We start from the raw sequence: 26,971 nt of genomic DNA on the forward strand, positions 1-26,971 counted from the left end.
CCCTAGCGACACAGCCACAGGGAAATCTGCGACCCCCTGTGGCGTGTAGCCGTATGGAAGTTCCCTCTTGAGTCTAGCCATTCGTCTTCCTTTCTGGAGCTGCGCAAGCGGGCAGCGCTTGCCGCAGGAGGCCTCCCCTCGCCTGTCCTGCAGCCCCCTCGGCGCAGACTCGGGAGGCTGCAGTAGGCAGCACCGTCTTGCACTTGAATCTCCGGGCAGATCGGTCCTCGGTGTATCTCATTGATTCAGCTGAACTCCCTCCGGAGGCTGCGCCTTGCCTCTGTAGTTTCAGGAACGGCGTGCGCTAGAGCCCTTGCAGGCTGCCACTCGTGTGTGTTTTGTCGGCTTTTCGCCTCTCCGCACGGCGCATTCAGGGGATAGCGAGACTTACACCCTGACGATCTGCGCGTCGCAACGGGTGGGCGGGGGGCGTGCAGCACGCGGTCTTCCGCGCTAGGGGTTTGTTCAGTCTTGGCATGGAAAATAAAAGCTGTACGGTGTAGCATGGATAGACCTAGGAGCGTTTATCAGGTGCATAAGCGGCGCAGGCGCTTTCCGCATGAGTGCCGCGCCGCTTTGGACTCCCTTCAGTGGAGTTCTCTGGTGGCAACCCGCCTTATGAGTGACGAGGTGCTAGTCGGTAAGTCTGTATGTGTGTCATTTGTCTGTCATTCTGCCTTTCTGTCATTCTGTATGTGTGTCTGTAATTCTGTCTTTCTGTCATTCTGTCTGTCTGTCTGTCTATCTTTATTAAATTTTTACAGCATCCTGCCCTGCATTGGACGTTGTGCTGTGCGCGAAAGCGTTGAGGGCTGTATTCTTCCCGCTGCTCTTGCCTAGTAGTGCATGGCTTCTCGGATGTATGACTGTATGTCTATCGCCTTTTGGCAGTCAGCACCGTCCAGGGGTCTTTCTTGCATGCGCGGCATGCTGGTGCTGCTTGTGGTATTCTTCCATCAAGAGCCGTTTTCTTTCCAAGAAGTTTGCCGGCAGCCTCTGTGCGGGAGCTGCGTTGGTCATTTGGAATAGTGACCCCTCGTTGCCGCTAATCGTTCCATGCGTCTTTCTTTTTTCTTTCTTTCTCCGTCTGTCTGTCTGTCTGTCTCTCTGTACCAGCGCTGCCTGTTTGCTGCTGCTGCTGGTGCTGCTTTTGCACTTTCGCCTTCTGTGTAGGAGGCCCTTGACGAGCGCTGTACTCCCGCACGCCGTCTGGCAAGCGGTGTGGTGGCTTACTCACTGTATCACTCTATCACTCTAATCACTCCTTCACGCACTCTATCACTCACTCGCTCTATCTCTCTATCACTGACTTGCTCAATCTCTCTGTCACTCCCTCGCTCTATCACTCTGTCGCTCTATCACTCTATCTCTCTATCATTCTATCTCTCTATCACTTGCTCTATCTCTCTCTCACTTGCTCTCTCTCTCTCTCTATCTCTCTATCACTCCCTCGATCCCCTTCGCGCTGCTGTTGCTGCCACGCAGGCCACGCAGGCTGCGTTAATCGGCTGTCTTGGCATGAGTCAGGCAATTTTCTCGCGAGTACTAGCGACGATAGACGCGTGCTGATATGGGATTTACCCCAAGACACCCCGGGGGCCCTGGGGCCCCTCGCCCCCCCCTCCGGCGATCCCTTCACTACGCACACCACCGACCATCACCACCATCGAGGCGCAAGAATTTCCCATCCTGTCCGTCGTATTGAGACGGGTAGGGCTCTGCTCCCACTGCCCTCTCGCATGCATTGAGAAGTGCCTCGCAACGCCGATGGCGATGCGTCGTCACCAAGCTCCTTGCTTCCTCGCCAGGGGTTGTTGTTGTTGTTGCGCCTTGGCTATGCCCACCTAGCGTGTTAGTCGAAAGGGGGAAGAAAGGGAAGAAAGAGAAAGGCTGCTGGCGGGAAAACAAGGGGCAGACACGCTAGCGAAAGCAAGAGGACTTCTTCCTTGCTCTTGCTTCTCTCGGTGAAGGCTGCGCTGCAGTATCAGATGTGTAGAACCTTCTCATGAGACTCCTCCTCGGCGTTTCTTTTAGGGCATCAGCTAAATGTCTTTGGCGTGGCATTTTTGGGCATGGAAGCGGTGGCTACAGGCGCAATGGATTCGGAAGTTCGACTCTCTAGCATCTCTAGAGGCGTTTGCTTGTACGGATCATCAACTCGACTCCCCTATTTCTCCTGCTTACCCATATACCACGGGCTTCTTCCTTTCCTTCTAGCGCTGCGTTTGCTGTTTTTTGGGTGTATAATTCTGATAATATGTTGCACATGCGGTCGAGGTCGCATGCAAGGGATAAAAGGGGGGGAGGGGGTTGCGCATGCTTCTCCTGCTTCGTCTTCTGCTTGTTCTGTTTCTTCTGCTTTTCTTGCAGCTTCTCCTCTTCTGTTTCTTCTGCTTCTTCTGCAGTTTCTCCTCTTCTGCTTCTTCTGCAGTTTCTCCTCTTCTGCTTCTTCTGCAGTTTCTCCTCTTCTGCTTCTTCTGCAGCTTCTCCTCTTCTGCTTCTTCTGCAGTTTCTCCTCTTCTGCTTCCTCTTTTGCTTCTGTTTCTTCTGCTTCTTCTGCAGCTTCTCCTCTTCTGTTGCTTCTGCTTCTTCTGCTTCTTCTGCAGTTTCTCCTCTTCTTCTGCTGCTTCTGTTTCTTCTGCTTCTGCAATCGCTGCCACGTGCAAGTGCTATTTGCGCTGCTGTAGGAAGCGGTTCACATGCCACGCCAACCAAGTGAAACACATTGCAGCGTTGCCACACGACTCGCGAAACATTTGGTGGTCTGCCAGCGATGACGGTGGGCATAACCCCAAGGGTCTATCTTTCTCTCTCTCTTTCTCTCTCTCTCTCTCTCTGTCTCTTTCTCTCTCTCTCTCTCTATCTCTCTCAGTCCGCTGCTTCTGTCCACGCTCCTGTAGGAGGGGTAGTCGTCTTTGTTATTCTGCGATAGCCGCCTTGATGTGCCGCGGCTGAGCCGCATGCGTGTTGTGTTGGCAGGCACCATTCGCCAGTTTGATCGCAGAGAGCCACACGTCTGCCGCAGGAGAGACTGCCGCAACGTGAGGCCATAAAGGAGCAGGAGTTGCTGCTTCGTCTCATGCAGACTCAGAGCCGATGAGCGTTCTCTCGCTTTGCAGTGTATCGCATCACCATGCCGTCCCTCCGGGTGCCTTAGACGCCAAGCCAGCCACACTAAAACTGAGAGAAACGGAAGGGGGGGAGCATGCCATGTGCTTTTGCGCGCGCAGGTGTTGATTTCTCTGTCCTCAGAGTCTTGCTCGCCTTCGGTTAGTCATAGGCCACATGTGCGCTTTCTGGCGCGAGCCGCTGCAGCAGTTGCTGCTGCTTCTGCTGCAGTGCAGGAGCAGCAGCAACTGCTGGAGGGAAGCAGCAGCAACTTGCAGGGGGCTTCCAGGCACTCGAGGCGGGCAGCAACAGAAGCAGCAGGAGCAGCAACAACAGAAGCAGCAGGAGCAGCTGCAGAAGCAGCAGGAGCAGCGGCAGAATACAACATTGAAGCACGCAGAGAGGATCTGCGAGACACGCAAGGCTTCCAAAGGCGCTCGCGTTCGCCGCTGGCAAGAACAAGAACACCTGCTGCTGCTGCTGCTGCTGCTGCTGCTGCTGCAGCGAAGGGAAACGTCGACATCGCAGCGAGACGCGTGCAGCTGTACGATCTTCATGCACCTGGAGGGGGGGTCCTCGCTGAGGATAGGCTGCTGCTGCAACAAGCCTTCTACGAGAGTGCGTGGCTACGGCGCAGATTCGATGCAGCTGAGGTGCGTTTTCGTCCAATTCAGAAACTCCCCAGAGGCTGCCATGTTGCATCGCATGACCTTTAGCTCGTTCTTTCTGTCGTTCTTTCCTTCTTTCTTTCGCTCGCTCTCTTTCGTTCTGTCGTTCTTTCTTTCTTCCTCTCTCTTTCTCTCTTTCTTTCTGTCGTTCTTTCTTCCTCTCTCTTTCTCTCTCACTTTCTGTCTGTATTTCAGAGGAACCATGCTAAAATCAGTAAGTGCCAGGCTCTCTCCTATTCGCCCTGTTGCTGTGCATCATGCGTATGCCCTCCGCGAGACACATCTCGCTTGCAGAGAGGTGTTTGGTGCTTGTTTTCGAACACGCATGCCTACTGCTGCCTGCTGCTCAGGTCCTTTATGCTTCGTGTTGTCTTCTCCCCGCAAGGGGCATGTGCAAAAAAGAGCTTTTAAAACCTTTTTTCCTAGCGGCACGCATGCAAGCACGCATGCAAGCACGCATGCAGGCGCGTCTTGTTGGGGCCCTTCTTGTGTGTGAGCGCGGATTCGAGGGGAAGAAGATACAGATGGCGGGTTGAGTGTTGCCATGGCTTCGCCTCATGTTGTGAACTTGTAGGTCAAAGCTCTCAGCATCAACCCATTGCGACCTGAGTATCTTGCCGTTGCGGCTAACGATCCAGTTGTTCGCGTGTATGACCGGAGAATGCTTTCTTTGAGCGGCTTGCGAACGAGCAGAAATCCTCCTTCTCACCGAGTCGCAGCAGCAGCAGCACGAGGCACGCCTGCCCACCCTCTGCCGCCGCTACCAGCCGCAGCGTGGAGCGTTCGTGGACAGGTTCCTTGCGACACCTTCGTGCCTACCTGTCTTTGGAAGCGGCCTTTCGAAGGGAGTGCGAGGGGCTCTCAGCAGCAGCTGCTGCACCCAACACACTTGGCGTGCGTAGGAGTCTCGTCGAAGAGGCTTTCTGAGCGGATTTTCCGTCGCACTGGTCCTTGAAGCAGGCGGAAACGCGTGTCTGCATGCAGATAGCTTTGGGGGACTGCCGCGCGAGTGTCGAAACCCCCTGCTCTGCACCGAGTGTCGTAGGAAAGACGCCGCTCACACCGCAGCAAGGATGTGTGAAGCTCCTCGCAGGCACTCTGTGAGGCTTGTGCGCTCGCAGATGGTCCAAGAGCGGACGGTATTTAGCCGCAACTTACGGCTGTGATGCCGTCTACACCTTCAGATTTCTCTCGCAAAGCGAGCGAGAGATGCTCCCGCTCACAGTCCCTTCCTACGATTTTGCTCGCTGCAGATCCTCAGGCGCACCTTCGGCAGTGAAGGAGGCTCACGCCTTGGCGTGGATGGGGTACAGCAGCAACAAAAGCACCCCTGGCTGCCCCTGCCGCTATTGCTGCCTTGCCAACGAACCCACCACTACCTTTGGCATTCCAGAGACGCAAATAAGGACCTGGCAGCTCGAAGGCAACGCGCTCAGTAAGTTCGCCTGCAGCAAAAAATGCGGCCGTGCTAAAAAATCAAAGGCACCCTCTTTGAGGCGTCTTACTCTCGCGCGGTGTAGGTCTAGATAAATGTAAAAATGTATGTATACATATACATATATATATATATATGTATGTATAAGTATGTGTACATGTATATGTATGTATCTATGTATGTATATTTATGTGCATGTGTATATGTACATATGTATGTGCATATGTATGTGTATGTATGTGTATGTATATATGTATGTGTATGTATGTGCATGTGTATGTGTACATATGTATGTTTATATGTATGTGTATGTGTATGAACATGTATATCTATATATATATATATGTATATGTATATATATATATGTATATGTATATGTATTTATGTATGTGTACATGCATACATGTATGTGGCCGCGCTGAAGCGGTCGCTAATGCTGTTTTTTCTCGCGTGTGCGCGCTGCTTGGTGTTTTTGCGAGGCTTTTTAATTCTGCCTCGTTTTGTTCGTGTGTCTGCTTGGTGCTGCAGTGGAACGAGGCCTTGAAGGCATGGCAGTCTGCGCATACACCCGAGCGCTTCGGTTTGCAGTGGCTGCACATCTGCGTGTGCCGCTTTTATGCAACAGAGCTCTTGCGCAGCTTCGGAGCAAACCTCGATTCGGTGTCTCTGCAGCAGCAGCAGCAGAAAGAGACGCCAGGGAAGCAGTGTACTTGGATCCGTACTGCCCCAAGGCTTACTACAGGTGATTGAAGCAGCTTTTACCTCGGTGTGTATCCTGAGATGTGCATGTTGCATGCTCTTGACTAGCAATGCCATGAGAGGACGGCTCGGGGAGAGAGAAAGAGAGAAAGAAAGAGACAGAGGAAGATAGAGAGAGAAAGAGAAAGATAGAGAGATAGATAGAGAAAGAAAGAGAGGTTACTTGTTTCTATTTCGCGTCCCCCTATCAGAATTTCCACCATGCTAGGTTGGAATTTGCCGCCTTCGTGCTCTTTGGTGTTGCTTGTTCCTTGCAGATTGATTGCTGCTTTGCGAGCTTGCAGCAGCATCAGCGCAGCGTCAAGGGTTGCTAGGGAAGCCCTTGCTAGGTTTCCCAATGTTGCCGAATTTAGGCGTGTCTCGCGTCAACTGCAGCTTGATGTGGTGTAAGTACACTCCATGCAGGGCAGGCAGCAGCAGCAGTGCTGTTGGGGCCAGTGCGAGTTGGACAGCTAGCTAGCTAGCTAGCTGTAGCTTTTAAGGAAGGCCTACAAGGAAGCGCTGCATACTACGCAGAGGCTCTGGTGCAGCTGCTGCTTCTGCTAGTGTTGTGTGGCGTGTGTGAGCAGCCGCGCGCAGTGTGTGGAGCGAATTTTCAATTCGGGATCTTGGATGCGGACTTACCCTACGTTCCGCTTAGAAGAGATGCACGAGGAGATGCAGCAGCAGCAGCAAAACGAGCAGCAGCAGGACGAGCAGCAGCGAACTGAGCAGCAGCGAACTGAGCAGCAGCAACAGCACCATTTACAACAGCAGCAGTCCATTCTACAGGACGCTTGCCAGCAGCGCTCTGCCGACTTGCCTCCTTCCCAGCATCAAGCAGAAGCCGAAGTGCCGCAATCTGGTGAAGCTGAGGGGCAGCAGGGGGAGCATCAGCAGCCGCCTCCGCTGATGCCTCGCATGCAGCAGCAAACTGAGCAGCAGCAGCAGCAAACTGAGCAGCAGCAGCAGCAAGATGCGCGGCAGCAGCAGCAGCAGCAGCAGCAGCAGCACGTATTTCACTGGTTCGTTGGGGGGGGGTGCCCGATCTCCCCGGGAGAGGCTCATCGAGGGAGTGTTGCTGCATCCTTGGCAAGGAATTCTTCAGGTGTATCTTCGGCAGCAAGGGCTCAGCAGAGCAGCGTTGCGCAGGTGTCTGTACACCTGCAAGACGTCAGTCCTGCGCGCTCCGCATCGGCGGCAGCAGCAGGTGCAGCAGCGCGAATCCTCATAACGGGGAGATTCCGACGTGCCACAGCATCTGCAGCGGCAGCAGTGGCAGCAGCAGCAGCAGCCGCTGCTGCTTCTGCTGCGTCAGCCGAACTCGACGACTCAGCAGCAACGAATGCAGCAGCAACGAATGCAGCAGCAGCGAATGCAGCAGCAGCGAATGCAGCAGCAGCGAATGCAGCAGCAACGAATGCAGCAGATGCCGCTCCACCAAGGCTACCATCGTCGGGAGCCTCCTCTCGACGCATGCGGACTGCAGGGGAGTTTGAGGCTGCTTCAGCGATGTTGTCGGAGACACGCGCAGCCGAGACGCTTGCGAAGGCAGCCACTCGCGCAGAACGGCAGCTGGGCAGCGGTCTTCAGTCCAGCGTGAAAGCAGCAGAGCCTTGGTGGCTGCATCCTGCAGTGTCTGCAGCCTTCAGAGCCAGCGTTCGAGGCTGGAAGGGGTGGCCTGAGCCAGAGCCTCTCAGGAAGCTCGTGCGAAGAGATATTCTTACCCAGCTGCAGCAACATGCGAGGCGCCTTCGGCGCAAGGAAGCCAGCCAAAGGCAGCAAGAGGACGAAGAGCGAGAGGCCAAAGAGCAAGAGGGCAAAGAGCAAGAGGACAAAGAGCGAGAGCAGCAGGTTCTTTACCCCCCTCGGCACCAAGAAAGGCAATCCGAGGCGTCCTCCTCTGCTGGGAGTCTCAGTGCATGCCGCAGCAGCAACACCAACAGCTTGGGCAGCATGCTCAGCAGTGACAGCCTCGAACTCAACGCAGCAAGGCTTGACAGAAGCAGCAGCAGCAGCACTAATCTCCCGACCCCAGCATCTGATGATGCATGTCTCGTTAGCCGCTCTAAGCGACAGCGCACGCGTGGTGCTTCGGTAGACGCCGAAGTCTGTGGGACCGCTGGCAGTGGCAATGCAGCCACAGCTCACGCAGTAGAAGCGCCAAGAGGAGAAGGAGGAGCAGAAACAACAACAGCAGCAGTTGGAGCAGAAACAGCAACAACAACAGCAGTTGGAGCAGAAACAGCAGCAAGTACAGCAGCAGTTGGAGCAGAAACAGCAACAACAACAGCAGCAGTTGGAGCAGAAACAGCAACAACAACAGCAGCAGCAACGGCAGTGGGAGGTGTTTCTCCGCTGTGGCGCAGAAGGTCTGCGTCGGATTCTGCGTTGTACGGCGCTTCTTATTCCGCAGGCTGCACCGCTATGTCGCCTTCAGCACTGCAAGCGGATGCAGCAGGGGCAGCACAGGCACAAGCACAAGCAGCATCAGGGTTAAGTAGACGTGCAGAGTCGTCTTTGAGTGCTCCGTCTTCCTCGCATGCAGAACAAGACGGCGCTGCCGGCGGGGGATTTAGAGAGGGAAGCTGCTCTGCGGATGACAGCATCTTGCGGCGAGTGCTGCGGAGGAGGGAGCAGCTGTCGCGGCAGTTTGAAAGTGCAGAGGGAGACGATGCAAGAAATACGCGTTTGCTGGAAGAAGTGACAAGTGCGTGGCTCAACGAGATGTTTCCAGCCCCCGCAGAAGCCCCCCTAAGTCTGAGGCTTACGCATGCGAGCAGCCGCCGAAGCAGCAGCAGCACAAGCAGCAGCGACAGCAGCAGCAGGGGGAGGCGCAGCAGTCAAAGCGACGACGAGGAGGAGAGCAGCAACGAGGATGCCTCCCTTTCAGGTTCCTTCTCCTGGCTCGATGAACTCGATGTGCGCAGTTAGAGGCACTGCCTCGAGCTACGTGCTCACACACTCAGAGTGCAGAGAGATAGATTGAGATAGACAAAGAGAGAGATACAGATAGATAGAGAGATATCAATGGAGAGATAGATGCAAAGAGATGCGGAGAGCGCCCTCATAGTGAGGCTTCTTTTGCGGCAGCTGAGGGATGCGTCTCTGAGAGGGAGGATACGCTGCAGCGTGACGGCGTCTGTTTCCTTTGACAGAGCCACAATGCATTGTGTGGAGGACCGAGTAGTAGCTCTCTCTCCAACAGGCGGAGCTGTCCGATCCTGTGGCTGTGTGGTTTTGCTCGTCATTGCAGCTGCATGTGTGAATGTGTATACATATGCAATATGCATGTGTACATACATCTACGTCTATGTATATGTATAGAGGCACATGTATGTTGTAGCTGTATTTCCATATGTGTCTTTTCCAGGATTTGGCGCTGTGCGACGGCAGTTGGCGCTGTGGGGGGGCACAAGCGCAGTGGGAGTCACTTTTAGATGCAAACTGGCGACCACAGTGTGAATTCGGAAGGTATGGCAGTCGTAAAAAGCTCCTTTTGAACGCATACCCTCGCTTCTCAAGCACACCTACCAGCCAGCGCAAGAGAGACTCTTTCTCTCTCTTTCTCTTTCTCTCTCTCTTTCTCTCTCTTTCTCTTTCTCTCTCTGCTTTCTGGCCGTGTGCGCCTCACGGTGCAGGCGTAGCCGCTGTAGGATGAAGGGGTGGGTGTGTATAGTGATCCATTTATCCCTTGGAGAGGAACAAGGGATCAATGTACATCCGCGTACTGAGTTTTTTTTGTTTTTTTGTTTTGTTTTGTTGTGTGAATCGTTTGGGGGCACATGCACAGATATTTGGGGGCCTCCAACGTCGAGACAGGTATTAAAGAATGCGGCTTCATAGGGGACGATTTTGTTGTGGCGGCAAGCGATGATGCCTCTGCGTGTATCTTTAGACTCCTCGATGGTGCGAAGAATTACTTCCATACATCAAGGCTATAGGGCCTGCTGCGCTTTCACCTGTCTCTTTTCGCCCTTCATTCCCCCAATCAAAAACATCACGCCCGAGCATGCGTTTGTGCCTTCTTTTCTTCGTTTTCAGGCGTTCGTTACCCTCTCTATCTCTTTTTCTCTCTATGTCTACCTCTCACTCTGTTCTCGTCCTAGCGCTTTCTCTCTCTCCACCTCTCCCTTCTGTCTCTCTCTCTCGCTATCCTGTCCTGTGTCTGTCTTGTTGCTTGTGTCTCTCAACTGTCTCCTTTTCTTTGTGTTGCGCAGCGCGTGCCTTTTGTTGTGCGCTTCTGATCCGTTGTGTGCTCCTACGGGGTCCTCTGTTTCGTGTGCTTGTGGGGGTTCTGCCGTTCTCTCGAGTGCATTGCCGTTTGTCTTCTGCTTCTTTTTCCCTTCCTCTCCCTCCACAGTGGGCTGTGCTGCCACCAACGGAGCTGCAGCGCCTCCCCTCTGCATGCGTGAGTTTTCTGCTTCTGCCCGTTAAAAGAAGCCCCTCACTTTTGCTGCTCGTGGAGGCTGGCTTGCGCTCTGCTTAGGTGAATGCGTCAGCGTCTTGCGAGGGCATGACACCCCCCTAAATTGCGTTCAAACAAACCCACAACGCCCCTGTCTCGCCACTAGCGGCATCGACAACTACATCAGACTGTGGAAGCCAGGAGGCCAAGAGGAGATGACGCCTGTACGCTTGTTTTCCGTGCTATTCTTGACAGAGGGTTGCTATATGTAGAGATTTCTATGTATATATATATATATATATATATATATATATATATATATATATATGTTGTACACTGTGGAGTCTCCAGGCTGCACGGGTGTAGGGTGCAGCACTCTTTAAGCTCGAGACTTCATGCCTCGCTTTCTCTGGCCAGTCACGTAGAAGTGTCTACGCGTTTCGATGAAGGCATAGAGAGAGAGACAGCGCGGTGTGAACACGCAGATGGATGTTTGAATCCCCTCTGTGCGCATGGCCCTCGCTCGCATGGGGGGTGTTACAGAAAAATCTGGAAAAATTCTTCATGCGTTAGACAGTTCGCATCATATGCCCTCCGTGCATGTTCGATGGGAAGCGATTCATCTCTACCTGAGCTGCAGCATGCACTTGGATACAGTCACTTCTCTCTCTCTTTAGCCTTCCACGACCTCACGCAGTGTACAGCCGACCCGGCGCCTCCTTTGGGAAACACATTTTCTCCCTCCAAACGGTTGCCGTATGTGGGGGCACGTTGGCGTGCTTAGGTATATGTATATATATTTTGTGCGAATGCACCTACCATACATATATGTTATTGTGTGTGCATGAATATATATATATATATATATATGCGTGTATCTGTATGCACATATCCTTATATAAGTATCCGTATGTATTTGTGTGTATCTGTATATATTTGTGTGTACCTGTATGTAATAGTGTGCGTGTGTAATAGTGTGTGTGTGTAATAGTGTGTGTGTGTGTGTATCACTGCAAGAGACTGTGTAGATGTACGTATGTATGTATGTATGTGCTTGCGAGTCTTCAACCATGGCGGTGCATTCAAATTCGTTCTCGCAATTTGTTTTGTGGCGGTGGTGGAGAAAGGGCCGCGAAAGACTCTTTAAAACATCTTTCTGAGACGTGTGTTTTGTGTGGCTTGCATTTGCAGGACCTGATGATGGACAGGTGTGTGTGAACGCGCACGGCGCTATGGCCAGCTTAAATCTCTTGAAGAACAATGACACACTGACCACTAGTTCCTCTGCTGTTTTAGGGGCATGCGTAAATATGTATATGCATGCGCAAATATATGTACAACTTCGTGCACTCCCTTGCAGCAAGGACATATGTACACAATGTATAAAGCAGTGGCGTTGTAGCCGGCGCCTAGAGAAGCAAGTGGTGTTCGTGCATCTCGATGTGTGCAGTCACATTGACCAAGACGACTCAGACGGGCCGGTTAACCCTTGCGCACTTCAGTAGCTTCTCCAGGGAGGCGGGGCTGGGGCCAAACGCGCCGCAGGTGCATGCATGCACCTGCATGCACCTGCATGCATGCATGCAACTGCGGCGCGTTTGGGGGGCCTCCTAGGTGCCTCCTCTTGGGGGATATTCCACTCGCATTGGCTGTTTCTACGGGAAACTTTGACCGCTCTCGCGCATCGCGTCGGTCCTCTCTCTGCTGCTTGCGCGCGTCATCGCGCTCAGCGGTGCCCCTTCTGCCGTTGTGCTGTGCGGGGAAGAGCCAAGGAGCTCGAGGCTCCCTGCCCGTGTTTCTGTCTGCCCTGCACAGAAACACTGCGGCGGAGGCGCAAGCAGGGGCCCTTGGGGGTGGGTGGGATGCTGCATGTCGCCAGCATCAGAATGGAGCGCCTCTCTCTCGCAACTGGGAGTAGCTGCTGTAGTTCTCAGGCCTCATCGGCCTATAGAAGTAGAGGGGCGTAACTTTGAGGGGGCTGCTAGAAAGGGAGGTGGGGTGAAATCTTAGGACGGCGTTTAGGGTTCTGGAGTGAAGAGGGGGCGATTCGACTGAAAAGGACCGCCGTGCAGTCGGCGCTAAGGCCAAGGCGCTGCGTGGCAGTACGCTGAAGACGCATGGCATAACAGCCCGAATCTGCATGCACAGAGAAGTGCGCTTGGCTCCAAGATGGAGGCAGAGAGAGACAGAGAGCCTCCACAGCTTGCCCCTGGGAGGCGTTGCCTTCGTCTGTCGCCGATATCTGTGGCAGACGAAAGCAACGCCCTCTTCTAACGGCAACTACGCCCCCTTTTCCTCTCATTGGCTGCAAGTAGAAGCAGCAACCCCAGTAACGACAAACTAGCGCCTGCGGCACAGCGTTTTCTCTGCGGCAGGCGCTGCCACATCCTGTCTCCACGCAAGGGTGTCCACTACTACTACTGCTACTACTACTGCTGCTACTGCTACTACTACTGCGTTTCCAGGGGCACTCAGCCCTTCCCACTTCCTCGTCTTGCACTATTTTCTCTGTCGTCTTGCTCTATTTTCTCTGTCGTCTTGCACTATTTTCTCTGTCGTCTTGCACTATTTTCTCTGTCGTCTTGCACTATTTTCTCTGCGTCCACATGGGGTCCAGCAGCTCACCCTCCGCTCAGCGCGAGCATGCACATAAAAGGCATTCAGACACCTCTCGCACAACACCTTCAGTGCAAGAAATCTTCCATTCGCTGCTACGAGGCAGCATGCAAATGCATGTATTCCCCAGCGCTTCTTGCTTGCGTTCGGTTGCGGAGACATGTCCTGCGCTGTCTACCGTCTGCTGCTAACCCTTTCGAGTCGTTCTCCATTTACAACCCTCTCCCCCCGCAGACTCGCTGCTGAGCCGGGAGGCCCCTGCAATAGCAACCTCTAGGGCGCCTTCCGCAGGTGCCACGGAGAGACTCGGAAACAGTCTAGGCAAGAGAGCTCTTTTTCATTTTGGCCTCAATGATAGCGTCGATGGGGTTGCGCTTCTTCTGCGTCTGGGCTTTCCTTAACAGCTCTCTAGGCTTCTCTCTCCGATGGCCTTTTTCCCTGAGTGTGCGGCGCGAAAAACACCCCAAGGAGCCGTCGATACAAGCCACCCCCTCGAGATGAATGCAGCGGCAGAGCAAGTAGCTCTCTGCGAAGTCCGTGCGACGGCTTAGCAAAGATGCCAGGAAAGCAGGCGAGCAGGCCGAGAGAAAACACGAGGGCAGGGTAGTGTTTCTTACTTCTTCTTCGCCTCCACGGGGTATTCGGGTTTCGCAATAGCCCTCAGAGCCTCAGCGCTTAGGAGACACTGCTGCTGATCCTGCGGCTCCTGCGGAGGGAGATACTCGCGCCACTCTGCCTCTTGCTGCTCTTGTCTCTGGAGTAGAGGCGTCAGATCTGGGTAGAGGATGCGCGTGCTGGAGGGCCTTTCCCCAGAAGAACAGAAAGCAGTGCTTCCCGCTTCTGACCTGCTTAGCTTTGAGCTGTCTGCTCCCATTGAGCTCCGCGCGCGCTGCCACGTATGCAAACACATACATACACACAAAAACACACATACACACACATACATACAAACACATACATACAAACACATACATACAAACACATACATACACACAAATACATACATACAAACACATACACACATGGATACGGGCATACCCATTACACACATACTTACAAGCACACCCAAGTGATGGGGTCCCCTCTACACGGCACATGAACGACGACAACTAGCGCAGCAACGGAGTTTCATGCAGAAAAAATGCAGTAGACCTTCATGCAAAAGAAAAATGCCCTCTCGCAGCGATCTGAAGCCTCCTTTTTTCTCTCTGAGAAGGCGCTAACCCTGTTAAGGCCCCTCGGGCTTCCTTCGGGGCAGAGGAGCGGCTTCAATGAAGGGGGACGAGGCCCCTCTGATTCAAGGTCCACTTCCCACGCGTCCTCCTCTTCTCGCGCGCGCTGCTGCTGCTGCCAACGAGCCTGCTGCAGCTCGTCTGGTTCTGCTGCATCCGCCGCAGGAGGGGAGGGGCCTGGAAGGTCGCTTGCGCCAGCCGAGAGATCTGCGTGGAGAGTGCGTGGCAGGGAGAGCAAGGCGCAGGCAGCCAAACAAAGCATCACGCGAGCCTCTGAAGAGAGACACTAAGTCACACATCTAATCGGAAGTAGCCTGAGATAAAAGCGAGAGGGGGAGCAACTGCACCGCCAGAGAGAACGTTGCACACGCCTTTTGTTAGGCCCCCTGCGCAGTCCTGTGCCGTGTAAGGCCTTTTTCCTTCCGGGCAGTGACGGGATCCTACCGTCTTCTGACGCTGCTGCCACATCGGAAGACGCCTTCTCTGCTGGAGCGTCTCTTTGTCTTTCCTGAGGCGCAGAGCGACACATCGCGTGCCCCACAACGGCTGGCAGTGAACTGCGCGGAACGCCTTTCCCAGCCTGCTGTGGTCCCCCCCATGACAGCCGCAAGGCGTAGCGGAGCGCTGCTGCCACGGAACGAGGAGAATTTTTCGGCATGCCCCCCTTCGCCCCCCCTCCCTCCCGCAGTAGCGTGTGCTTGCATCAGCAGTTCAGTCGCTCTGCCACCAAGGGGGTTTGACGACCTGCGCGGCGTTAAGAAGAAGACCGCCGCTCTAGGGGGTATATTGGGCGCGATCCAGAGTGCCCCCACCCCTCCCCCCTCCCCACACAGGAGCATCTCGCAACAGACACCATGCGTCTGCGCGTCGTGCAGTGCACTGACCTTCCATGCTCTAAATCGACTCCCCTCATCTCCCAGGGGGGCCCCACAAAGGAGGCCCCTCCTCGGCGCTCGGGTCAGTCGGCTCGCTTTAGCGACGCGATCCGACGCCTCGAGCTGCGGCGCAACAAGGTCAGGCACAGGCTCAGACTCCCCAGTGCAGCGGCTCGCCACTGCTGAACGCGAAGGAGCAAACGGGCACGTACGCAGAGAGAATGCGCATAGAGTGGGGAGGAGGCCTACTTGTCGCTGAATGGCTTCCAACGCAGGAGGGGCAGCACCCGCCTGCGCGACTTCCCTGCGAGTCGTTCCGACGCTTGACGTTTGCAACGCCTTCAGACCGGTAGGCAAGAGCGCCTCTCGCTGCCGATCCTGTAGCTCAAGAGCTTCGATGAAGGCCAGATCCTCTCCCGACTCCTCTGGCTCTGCTGTCTCCCTTTCGGCCTCTTCGTTGCCAGAGCACCCACCGTCCCCTCGACTCCTGGAGCTTGAAGCCGCGCTGTCTGCGCGCTTCGCGCCAAAGATGCGCTTGACCTTGTCGTACCGCTTAAGTCTGCTGTGTATGGCAGCAGAGGACTGAATGGACAGACAGCGCAACTGCACAGACTGCGCCTCTCCGTCAACGGCCGCGACTCGCGCCGCCGCACTCACCAACATGCAAGCAAAGCCCCAAAGCGTTACCCTGCATACATGCATGCATGCATGCATTCGCATGTGCATAGGGAGAGGAGCACCTGGTCAGCAGTCTCCTCTTCAGGTCGCAATCGCCGCACAGCCTTCACCGCTTGCAGCAGATTCTCTCGCTGCAAGAGCTCCTCCACCCGCTGTCTTTGCAGCTGCAGAGACGCGGGATGCACCCGGCTTCCAAGAGCCATACCCCCAAGAGCCTGCGCGGGAAACAAGTTGCACGAAGATTATCGAGGTGCTCCTTGTTGCTCGGCTAGCTTGCGGCCTTTTTAGGATGATAAAAAATCTGCTTGCCTGCAGAAGGGCAGAGGCAGTCAGCTAAAGGCAGTCAGCTATAGCCTGCCGTCCTAAAACTGCGCGCTGCCGAGCGAAGCAGACGCTTGCTACGCCAGGGAGATGCAAACAAGCTCTGCCTGCTGCCTTTTCCCGCATCGTCGCTCTACTCCTCTTTGGAAGCCTGGCTCATCCGTGCTGCTGTGAGGCAAGCTACAAAATGCGTAAGCTCCGCTCTAGGGCAACTATCCGCATGCCCACTAGCGGTTCATACGAAGCTCGCGAATATTTTTCACTGCTCCAGATAACGGAGTCGCTCTAAAAGGAGAAACGCAGGTCGCGTTCCTCGTGCATGCGGCGCGAGTTCGGCTTTACGGGGGATGTGCGGCATGTGTCATAGACAGACCTGTATCCACTCTGGCTGACGGACTGTTGAAGCCTCAGCACCGCCTTCTTTGTCGTCCTTCAATTCTACAACGTCCAGTCTCGAGTATCCACCCCGAGGCTTAGGGATCACTGAAACGGGGTCGGAAGGCGTCGGGTGCCGAGATAAGTCAAACCGTGGCAAAGGGGGAGGGGGTCTCTGCTGCTCTGGAATGCTGCAGCAACACATCGCATCAAGCTGCAGCAAACAGCTCTGAAGATCCAAGCCATGTCACATACACACATACGCATACATACACATACACATACATACACATACACACACACATACATACACATGCACATACACATACACATTCATACACACATACACATGCACATACACATTCATACACATTCATACACACATACACATACACATACACATATACATATACATACACATATACATACACATACACATACATACACATACACACATACACAACATACACAACATACACATACACATACACAACATACACAGACACACATACACACACACAGGCTACAAAAGGCCTCTACTTAGTGAGGCGTGAGGGAGCTGGTGAAGCCTCAAGAGACGCATGGCTCCCCAGTGCGCTTTTCTTGTCAGCACCACTCTAAGAGCCTCGCTGCCTATCCGTGTCAGAGGGAAGCGCACTCTTGGGGGTCAAGTGGCAGCCACTCAAAGCGCCGCTGAGCAGTAGGGCTCTCCAAGGGGATAGCTTCATCCAGCTCTATCTGCAGACAGACAGTGCCAAAACGGCGCGCATATGCAGGCGCAGGAACAGAAGTTGAATCCCAGAGACGGCAGTAGCTGGGGTAGGTAGCTGGGGTGGGAATTCAGACTTTGTTGCATGTAGGAGGCTTCCAATGCCTGGAAGTTGGCACCTCGGGATCGACTATATTAAGGAGCTTGTTGATGTCACTGGTGGAAAGCCTAGAGAAAGCGAGCCTTACACAGGAGTCAAGAGCCGGTTGCGGAGCGTGGGCAGCTGGACGATGCAGCATGCGACGGCCCTCCTTCTGCTGCTCCTGCGCATTTTCCGTTGCTTGTGGTGAAGGCTCAGACCCTTCGTCTTCCTCTGCCATCCATTTGAACTGTCCAGCAAGCTCCGGAGGCGTGTCTTCCTGAAGAACAACCGAGATCGGGAGAAACAGCCGCTCCCAAATGAAAGCGACGGCAGGTTGGATCCAAAGAGCAGGAGCATGCGCTCACAAAGCCCACATGTAAGTCAATGCAGAGGCACACAGGACCCTGAAGGACGATTGCTCGCGCCGCTGCTTACCAGAGAGAGCCTTTCCTGCTTTTGCTGCAGCCGCTGCTTTCTAGAGAGAGCGCCTTCCTTCACAAGTTTCACACTTTTCCGTATCCAGAGGGGCATATGCAGGGCCTGGAGTGGCGCACCAAGCAGAAGGCAGCACCGTACGAGCCAGCAACCCATAAAAACCTCGCTGCCATCTGCAGAGGTACATCTTCTCCTCGCAGAGGCAACAAAAGCAGCAGCGGCAAAAGCAGCAGCGGCAAAAGCAGCAGCAACAAAAGCAGCAGCAACAAAAGCAGCAGCAGCAAAAGCAGCAGCAAAAGAAGCAGCAAATAGCACCCGTGCCAGGCGAATCTCCCGTTGCATCTCCAGCTTCTTTTTCCGCTGAGCTGCCAGCAGGCGCTGGCCTGTGAGGACCTGTATGGACACATGCAGCAAAAAGCCTAACTCCAGTCAACTAGGCTCTCGATCTGGAATCCTCTAAATGGAAGTACACCCTCTGTGGAGGCAGCCGTCGCACTTCTCCTGAAGCCGAAGAACAGGCCGAAGAAGCGAGTTCCTCCGCTGCAGCAGCAGCCGATGGCGCAGGAAGATGAAGGCAGGGCGCTTCCGTCCGTTGGTTTTGCTGCTGCAGCTGCCCCCCTCCATGGGCAGCCAGCAGCAGCTGCTCCTGTTGTTGGCGAAGGCGAATGAAATAGCGCAGTAACGTAAGAGCAGCCTCCAGTTCCCTTTCTCGAGCCACAGCGGGGAGAAGCGAAGAGCTCCAAAAGGGCAGCGACGTGTGCTCTCCTGTCTGGACACCTCCCCTGAAATTTCTCCCCGAAGCCTTCTCGCGCTCTCCCCCACCAGGGCTGCTGCTCTCAGTGTTGCACACTTGAGCCAACGCCCGAAGGTGAATTCTCGCAAGCTGCACACAGACGCACAGCCACGAAGCCTACAGAGAAGTGCCTGAAGCCTACAGCCTGCATGCATGGAGAGACAGACTAACAAATGGGCATCCACGCACAAGCAGACAAGCAAAACGCAAGCAAAGTGCACACACACAGACTAACAAGCGAACTCACGAACAAACAAGCAAAATGCAAACACAGACTAACAAGACTAACAAACGGACTCACAAACAGACAAACAAACACACAGAGACACATCCAGTAGCCGCGCACGAAGAGAGGCAGCAAGCAGTAAAAATGCACGAAGCAAAAGGGATCCACAAGCGAAATTCCCGCCTCGTCAAGAACCTACTGAGTGGAGCCCCTGCAGCAAGAGCAGCACGTCTTCCGTCCGAGGCTCCTGAGTTTCTGGAGATGCCGCTGCTTTTCGCTGCTGTGGGGGGTGTTGCTGAGGCTTCTGCTGGTAGCGCGAGCATCTGCTGCTTTTGCTGCATGTGCGGCACACCTGCATGCATCATCACCCCACAATGAACATCGGTAGGAACGGCCTCCTGAGGGCAGCAGGTGCGTTTGCAGCGGAAGAAAACAGGGAAGCGACACTGCAGCCTCCGGCGATGTTTCAGCTGCCCGCACCAAAGATCCCCCCTCGCTAGCTCGTCAATCGACAACTCCTCCTCTACGTTCTCTCGAGCGCAGCTTACAAGCGCCTCCGGAACGCTCAAAGCCTCGCGCAGTCGCTTCGACGCCTCGCGCACTTTTGTGGGAGACAGCTGCGGCAGACGAGGGGTCTCCTTGGCTCTGCGCACATTCGAAACTCTAAGCCCTCATTGCTCCCTTTCCGACACATCTAGTTCCCAGTCTGCCCAGCCAGGGAGACACACAGAGCGCCAAAAATTTCTTCGCGCCGTGCGAATTGGCGTGCTAGAAGCTCTCGTTTCCCGTGCATGCTTCTGCCGCTTTTAAGGCTTTAAGCGAAGACCCTAAAGCTGACATTTGCTTAGAAAGAATTATAATGGGGCACTCCATCTTGGCCAGCGTCAGCAGGGCGCTACTTGGCGTCTCCGGAGGGCTGCCGTCCCCAGGTGTACGTACACCTGAGGAGGGCGCTGTCATAGCCCAGGAGAGCGAAGCAGCGACGGCACGCAGGCGGCGTTTTAGCTGCTCGAAAACATACAGAGAGAGACACGCAAACTGCGCTGAATTTTCTGCCTCCGAAGCAGAGCAGCTGCCGGCTGGACGCCTAGCTCTTCGCGTTCCCCCACTTTCTCCAAATCCGGAGGCATGCAGCCAGCGTTCTTTCCCGTTTGAGACGCAGCTACACGACTGCCCTCAAAAGGGCCCTTGCCTGGCTACTGCAACCCTTATTTTTCACGCTTCAGAGCACTACACAAGAGGCGCACTTCGGATCCTAAGACTGGTTTGACGTTGGTATGAGCGACTTCTGCGGAAAAGGGTGCAGCGGCCGTTGCAGCGAGTTGCTGTACAAGCTGCACCAGCTGCTCTGACAAAGAGGCAAGAGCTCTGCTGCTTGCTGCACGAAGCCGTCTCTGGGATCGCTCGACACATCTGGAGCTGGCGATGGTCATGCGAGAGGCAGGGGATGCCGCTGCTGCTGCTGGTGATGCTGCTGCTGCCGATCCTGCTGCTGCTGGTGATGCTGCTGCTGGTGATGCTGCTGCTGGTGATGCTGCTGCTGCCGATGCTGCTGCTGCCGATGCTGCTGCTGGTGATGCTGCAGGCAGCGATTTCCCTTGGGTGTGCTGCAAGGGTGTAGAGACACCGGGTGCAGCGGCTCGGCGTGTGGCGCTAAAAGACGGCCTCTGGCTCTGGGGGGGCCCCCTGCTGCTACTGCTGCTGATGATTTTGCCGCTGAGGCTGACAGGGGGGGTGGGCCTAACGCGGGAACCCTTGTTTCTTTTGCGGGAGTCGTTCGCGCTGCTGCGCATTGCGGCAGCATCCCGCTGCACGAAGCGGCAGACGGCGAACTGTCTTGACTCGCCTCGACCACAGCAGCCACACGCGAAGGCAAAAAGCAGGGGACTAACTCTCGCCGCTGCTTCTGCTGCAGCACGGCGAGCCCTCGCTGCCGCTGCGCCATGGCCTGAAGGCACGGCTAGCCATCGGGTGAGGGGGGCCCCCTGGGAAGCGACTCGCAGCATCAGTTGATAGCGGAAGAATCGGCTGCTCCATGCCGCACCCTCGCACGCCGCCGACCAGGGGGCCCCTCTTTTCCTTCTTCTGGGGAAAGACTTGAAGAGGGGCCCCGGGGGTGTTTATTCCAAGGGAAACCTCTCGCACGCCGCGTGGCGGCGCTGCCAAGGGACGGTGCAAGGCATACTCCTCCCAGCTGGGAGCAGCCGCAAGACTCGACGCGCTGCTCGCCAAAAAAAGTCTCAGCGGAAATGCCGAAGGGTATAGTCCTGCCAACACGTCGGAAGAGCGCCAAAAAGCAAAACTAGCGGAAAAATCCCCGAAGAGGCCCCACAACGCTCATTTTGCACCCATTGTTGAGGGGCCCCCCGCTACAGAGGGGGCCCCTCAACAATGGGCACAACGCGGGGGTAGCCCCGGGGCTTCGATTCCTCACTCTTGGGGTGTGGGGCCCCGTGCCTCGAATTGAGGCTTTGTTTTCGCGTTTCTTCTTCTTGCTGCAGCTTTTAGAGGGAGTCTTCTGCGTATAGAGCGAGAGTTCACTCGCTCTGTGCGCCCTTGCCGCGGTTGGAGCAGCAAGACTACACCCCTCGGGGAGAGGCTGGCGTGTTTTTCGTATTTTTGAAAGGGAGATCTGGGCAGAAGAAACAATGCCGAAGAAACAGGGAGCACCGAAAGGAGCGGCTTCAGCAGCCTGCGCTGCTTCTGCCTCGGATGCTCGAGCTCCTGCCGACCCCGAGGCAGCTGCCAAGCGGCTGGACAGGCGTTTCGTTGCTGCAGCAGATCCTCGCTTCGCAATCAGCAAGGAGGCGCGGAAGCAGCAGCGCGAGCACAAGGAGATTCAGCTGCGGAGGAAGGGGCTCGGGGGGGGCAGCTCAGCAGGCAGAAGGCGGATGGACGGCACCCTTGAGGAGGAACGAGGAGGCATTTCGGCGACTGCCTCCAAGCGGCAGGCGAAGCTTGAGGCTGCAAAGGACGCAGAGCAGAGGGCTGCACGGGCAGAAGGGGGGGGGGCCCCTGCTGAGACACCTCCCGACTCCTTGGTGCTGGATAGCCGCTTCTCTCGCATCCTCACGGAGCGCCGCTTCCTTACGGGGAGGAGCCTCAGCAGCGCCAAAGTCGATAAGTTCGGCAGAACTGAGAAAAACCGCAGAAAGGAAACGAAAGGCGACACTGCTGCCGATGGCTCTGGGGAGACTTCCACAGCCCCCGAGCGCCCCTGCGAAGAATTGGCTGCCAAAGTTGCGCGGCGGGAGCTGCTGCAGTTGTACGCTTCCGCGGAAGAGGCAGCGACTGCAGGCACGCCTTCGGCTGCTGTTGCCAGCGGCAACGACGACGGCGCAAAAAGTAGCAGTGACAGCGAGAGCAGCAGCAGCAGCAGTGACGAGGAGGATGCCGACGCTGCTGCGTTGTGGGATACTACTGCAGATGCTCTGATGGTATGTCAGCACAGGCGTTTAAAGGCTTAAAAGGGAGCCTCTGCTTCGGGTGTCTAGACAGGCTAGAGTCTCCGCGGCGGCAGAGCAGGGCACAGTCTCTGTCTCTGAGTCTCGCATTTTTCCTGTGCCAGATTTTGTGGGGGGCTGCTCGGAATTTGACGAGGTGCCCCCCTTATTGCGTGCTTTTGCGCGGCAATGCCGTTGCCCCTTCCTGCCTTGTGTATTTCTGCATGTCTGTCTGTCTGCTGCTGCCTGCTGCCTGTGGCGTAGAGCGAAGAGGTGTCTTCGCGCTTGGCAATCATGGGGCTGGACTGGGAAGCAGTGCAACCGACGGACTTGTTGCTGCTGTTTCAGCAGTTCCTGCAGAGCGAGGCGTCATCGTCGACGGGGGAGGCTGCAGAGGCAGGAATGACAGAGAGTGGCTCCCGCGTTCTGCGCGTGCAAATTTACGTGTCGGAGTTTGGCAAAGAGAGGATCGAGCTCGAAAAAATCAAAGGGCCCACGGTGGTAGGCCTCCTGTGTCGAAGAATTTCTGTTTCCTGCCTGCCTGCTGGCAGCAGCAGCAGGAGTAACAGCACGAGTCGTAATAGTAGTAGTAATAACAGCACGAGTCGTAATAGTAGTAGGAGTAACAGCACGAGTCGTAATAGTAGTAGGAGTAACAGCACGAGTCGTAATAGTAGTAGGAGTAACAGGAGTGCTAGTAATGATAGTAGTGGTAGTAAGAGCACTAGTAGCACTAGTAGTAGTAGTAACAGCACGAGTAATAGTAGCAGAACAAGTAGTAGTAAAAGCACTAGCAGCACTAGCAGTAGTAGTAACAGGAGTACTAGTAATAATAGCCGCGGGAGGAGTCATAGTAGTAGTAGCAAGAAAGCGAGCGTCTGGAGTTTGGGGGCAGAGGGCGTAAGGCGTAGGGCTGCAGTTGCTGCGGATGAACTCAGGATTGGTCAAAGGCTGAGAGACTCCGGCGCAAGAGCAAAGGAGCATCCAAGGCTGCTACAGCAACGTCAGAAGATGCCGAGAGCAGCGATGAAGAGCAGCAAGTCTCTGCAGAGCAGGACAGAGCCATGCAGGAGGCACTGAGGAAGTATCAAGTCGAGCGGTCCAGGTACGCCATCTGTGTTTTCTCCTGACGCTTGCGTGTCTGCCCCTCCGTTTCTCATTGCAGGGAGCAGTTGGGCGCTGAGTCAGGTCTGTAGACACGCGCGAGCTGCTGGTGGTGTGATCAGCTGTCTGTCCGAGGACGTGACGGAGGCGAAATGTTGGAGACAAACTTTCCCTGGCAGGCGGGAAAGGGGGGAGAAAGGGGGATTTTGGATCTCGTTTCTTACGCCGTGTGCGGCAGAGGCGTCCAGCAGCAGCTGTCTATGGTGCGCCCTTGCTGCTTGCCTGCGCAGATACCACTACGCGATCGCGGAAGTGGACTCAGTCACTACAGCGAAGCGCTTGTATGACGAACTGGATGGCTGTGATCTGGCAAGTTTACGCGTCGAACCGTTGATCGATCCGCGCGCAGGGGCCCTTTGGGGGGAGGCGGAGCGGGGGCAATGGCGAGTTTTTTGCGAGATGCTGCTCCTTTTCCTCGTGGCAGCAGCTTAATTTCGTGTGCGAGAGGCTGCACAGGCGGGCAGGCAGGCAGGCGGGCGGGCAAGCTGAGCGTGAAACAGACGTGCACGTAGTACTGCTACACAGGCACGCGCATTTCTGAGGGCAAACGAGACTGCCTACTGAGTGTTGCTTGCGGATATAGGGCTTTGCCTTGAACGGGCTGGACTTGCGCTTCGTCCCTCACACCCTTGAACTACCAGCTGAGAATCTGATCTCGGAGGCAACCAGTGCTCACCTGTCTCCTGCAGCTGCCGCAGAGGCAGCGGAGCGGCTTGAGGCAGCCTCAGCCCGCAGCAGTAGCGCCCTCAAGCATTGCAAGGTGCAGCTTACATGGGATGAACCCCCTAGAGAGCGAACCAAGTTTCTTAGGCGCAAGTGAGTGTTCCTGCAGCTGCCGTTTTCCGCCGCTCTTGGCGGAGCCTTTCTGTGCTTCAGCATGTCAGCGCCACAAGTCTTGCGCTGCTGGTGGGGGAGGAAGCAAGGCTGCCGTCGCAGCTGCAGCCTTTCCTCTGCTGCCGCCTCTCCGGAGGAGGATTGGACCGAGAAGAGGCTTTTCACCTCCCGATCTCCGAAAATCGGTGCCTTCGAAATCCTTCCGTATGCTCTTTGCAGATTCAGCGCCAAGGAGCTGGAGGAACAAGACATGGAAGCGTTTCTGGCATCCTCAGATTCCGATGCAGAGAACGAGGCGCATGTCGATGAAATGCTTGGCTCAGGCGTGCCGCCCTCAAGGCTCAGCGACCAGCCTCCCTGGAAGAAAATCACGGAGGAGAATCTTGCCTCCTTCAGACAAGAGCTGCTTGGCGTATGTGTCTTGCCTGGATCTTTCTCAGACGTCGGGGTGTTTCGTGCGATCTCTCCTACCGAGGACGCTTCGCCTGCGACACCCGCACTCAGCGCACAGCGGCAACGTGCAGGTGTCTCGGGTGTTTCTTCTCGCGCCTCGGGGCAGGGGCTGGTTCTGCTGCTGCGTGCTCGAGACGCTGCTTGCGCTGCGCGCTCTCTCTTCCCTCTGCGCAGGATCTCGCCGATGCCTCAGACCCTTCTGAGCCCTCTGACGCGGAGGCGGCGTCCAAAGGCAGCACGAGCGGTAGGGCCTTTTTCAAGAAAACGTCGCATCCAGAAGAGCAGGAACCGCGGTGACTGCTGACTCGCGGCACTTGGGTGGCATCGACGTGTGCCCGATGAGTCTTGGGAGTCGCCATCGAGAGACGCGCAACTCTCTGTTTTTGTCTTGTCGTGTGCATGCATCAGGAGGCGTCAAGGTCTCTTTCAAACAGTCTCTTGAAGCCCTCGCCCCCGACAGCGAAGACGAGGCGCAGACCACAGACGAGGATGCAGCGGCTGCGCAGGGAGACCCCTGGAAGGCTCGGAAGGCGCGCGTGCGAGAACAACCGAAACTGAAGGCTGCGCTGGATATCCAGTCTCGCGAGGAGGGGGATGGGGAGGTATGTTCGCAGCTCCGGAGGCGAAAGCGCTAGTGCCTTTGCAGCCGAATCCACGCACGCTGCCGTATCTGCACACCCCAGGTCTCTCTCTTTGGGACGCCCAGTTGTTCTTTCAGCCTTATGGAGGGACAAAAATGCTGCTCTTACGCATTCTAGATGCCGTCTGCGGCGCAGTCGGAAAGCGTCTGCTGCGCTCTTCAAAGAGGCGGCCCCAACTCGCACTCCTCTGCAGCAAGCCGCGTTTTCCGAATAGCAATTAGTCCTTTAGCGCAGTCTGGGAGACCTCGTCAAGCGGCTGTGATGCATGTGTTCAGGTGCATCAAGAAGGGGCTGCCAAAGGCAACAAAAAGAGAAACCGACGCAGTGCAGCAGCAGCGGTGAGAAACGCAAGACAGCCCCAGTCGAGTCTGTACACCTGAGCTCGCTTACTCTCTTGCAGGGGTCCTGTCGTTCTGCGCGCCCTTTTTCTACCAAGGGGGCCCCTGGGCCTGTAGACACTTTTTTCTTTCGCGCGTCGATCCTGAGAGGTCCTAAGGTGGTCGTTTGGGTATGGACTTCAGGGTGCGTCCGTTCCGCCTTGTGCTCTTTGTGAGTTTTACAGTTCCCTATTTTCACGGACAGGGTATCTCCGCCGAAGGCAGAGCCTCTGCCGGGCGCAGCGGAGGAGGTCTTGCATAGCGATGAGGTAGGGAGAAGGAGTACCTGTGTTGAAATGCTTGCTAGAACACCCGGCGGGGCAGACAAGCCCTTTTGGGAGTGGTTCTTGGTCAAGCGTCGAGAGCGCTGCAGTAAAGCTGCTCGCTCAGTTCGCTTAGTTGACAAGTGCCCGCAGGGTCCACGGGTGTGCAAACCAAGGATGCGGTGTGAGGCTTGCAGGAGAACCTCCACTTTGACTTAAGAGAGGAACGGCAAAAGAAGAAGCGGTCCAAAAAGGCGACGAAATCGCAGGAACGCGTGCAGGCTGCAGAACGGCAGCAACAACAACAGCCTGGCTTCAAAGTATGCTTGCAAGCAGTGCTGCTAGAACCGCCCGCCACTCAGGGCTCCCCCTATTTTAGAGAAGTCTTCAGACTCAGCGTCTCTGTAGTGTGTCCATTCTTTTGCACAAGGCAGCACTCTTTGGTGGACGGGCTCTGTGAATGCTTTGTAGTTCGACTTCGCGGATCCACGCTTCAAACGCGTTCTTCAGTCGCATGACTTCGCTCTGGACCCGACAAATCCAGCTTTCAAGGTAAGAGAGCAAACCAGGAGTAGAGACTAGACTTGTTTTTTCCAATTACCTGGCGCGGCGTCCAGCTGTTGTGCCGCTTGCATACACCTGAAACAGGGTCCCCGCCGGAGGGATCTTTGAACAGAATCTCCATCTTTCTGTGTGCACCCTGCTAGCGCCGCTTTGGGAATGCAGCACATGAGTGTTGCTCGTCTGGATACGATCTCGATGTTTTTCAGAGCTCAGACACCACTCAGGAACTGCTACGGCTGCGCCGCGAGCAGAGCCACAAACACAAGTTCAAGGCTGCGACGCAGCCAGAACAGCTCAGTGAGCAACAACACCGCCAACAGAACAAGTCTTCATCTGCCAGCCGCAAGCAGCAGCCCCTCCGAGGCCTTCGTCTTATTTAACAGGGTGCTGCTGTGCTGCATCCGAGGGAGATGCATATTCGTGAGAGCCTTGAGGAGCTCTCAAAGAGGGGTGTTTAGTTGTGCGCGAGTCAG

The 26,971-nt window shown here is 55.5% G+C and overlaps 2 protein-coding genes across 2 annotated transcripts; one reads left to right on the top strand and one right to left on the bottom strand.

The window, feature by feature from the left end:
• Positions 1–13,586: 13,586 nt before the first annotated feature.
• On the bottom strand, positions 13,587–20,192 carry LOC34621738. Its single transcript, XM_026336372.1, has 12 exons — positions 19,979–20,192; positions 19,555–19,901; positions 19,301–19,422; positions 18,261–18,522; positions 18,056–18,133; positions 17,741–17,845; positions 17,343–17,582; positions 17,109–17,192; positions 15,821–15,973; positions 15,177–15,662; positions 14,198–14,332; positions 13,587–13,862 (listed from the first exon to the last, which is right to left on the bottom strand). The coding sequence occupies exons 1-12, from the start codon at positions 20,190–20,192 to the stop codon at positions 13,587–13,589; spliced, it is 2,502 nt and encodes an 833-aa protein (XP_026192157.1).
• Positions 20,191–26,878, top strand: LOC34621737 (ESF1 homolog). The gene is made up of 16 exons (XM_026336373.1): positions 20,191–20,253; positions 20,954–21,167; positions 21,403–21,601; positions 21,632–22,196; positions 22,467–22,703; positions 23,141–23,307; positions 23,597–23,675; positions 23,950–24,182; positions 24,420–24,612; positions 24,828–24,946; positions 25,114–25,255; positions 25,412–25,557; positions 25,877–26,021; positions 26,135–26,254; positions 26,406–26,486; positions 26,705–26,878. Exons 1-16 carry the CDS (start codon positions 20,191–20,193, stop codon positions 26,876–26,878), a joined length of 2,877 nt encoding a protein of 958 aa, XP_026192158.1.
• The last annotated feature ends 93 nt before the right edge of the window (positions 26,879–26,971 follow it).

This window comes from Cyclospora cayetanensis, unplaced genomic scaffold, assembly GCF_002999335.1.
Source record: "Cyclospora cayetanensis isolate NF1_C8 unplaced genomic scaffold, CcayRef3 CcayRef3_contig_123, whole genome shotgun sequence".
Lineage (NCBI taxonomy): Eukaryota > Apicomplexa > Conoidasida > Eucoccidiorida > Eimeriidae > Cyclospora > Cyclospora cayetanensis.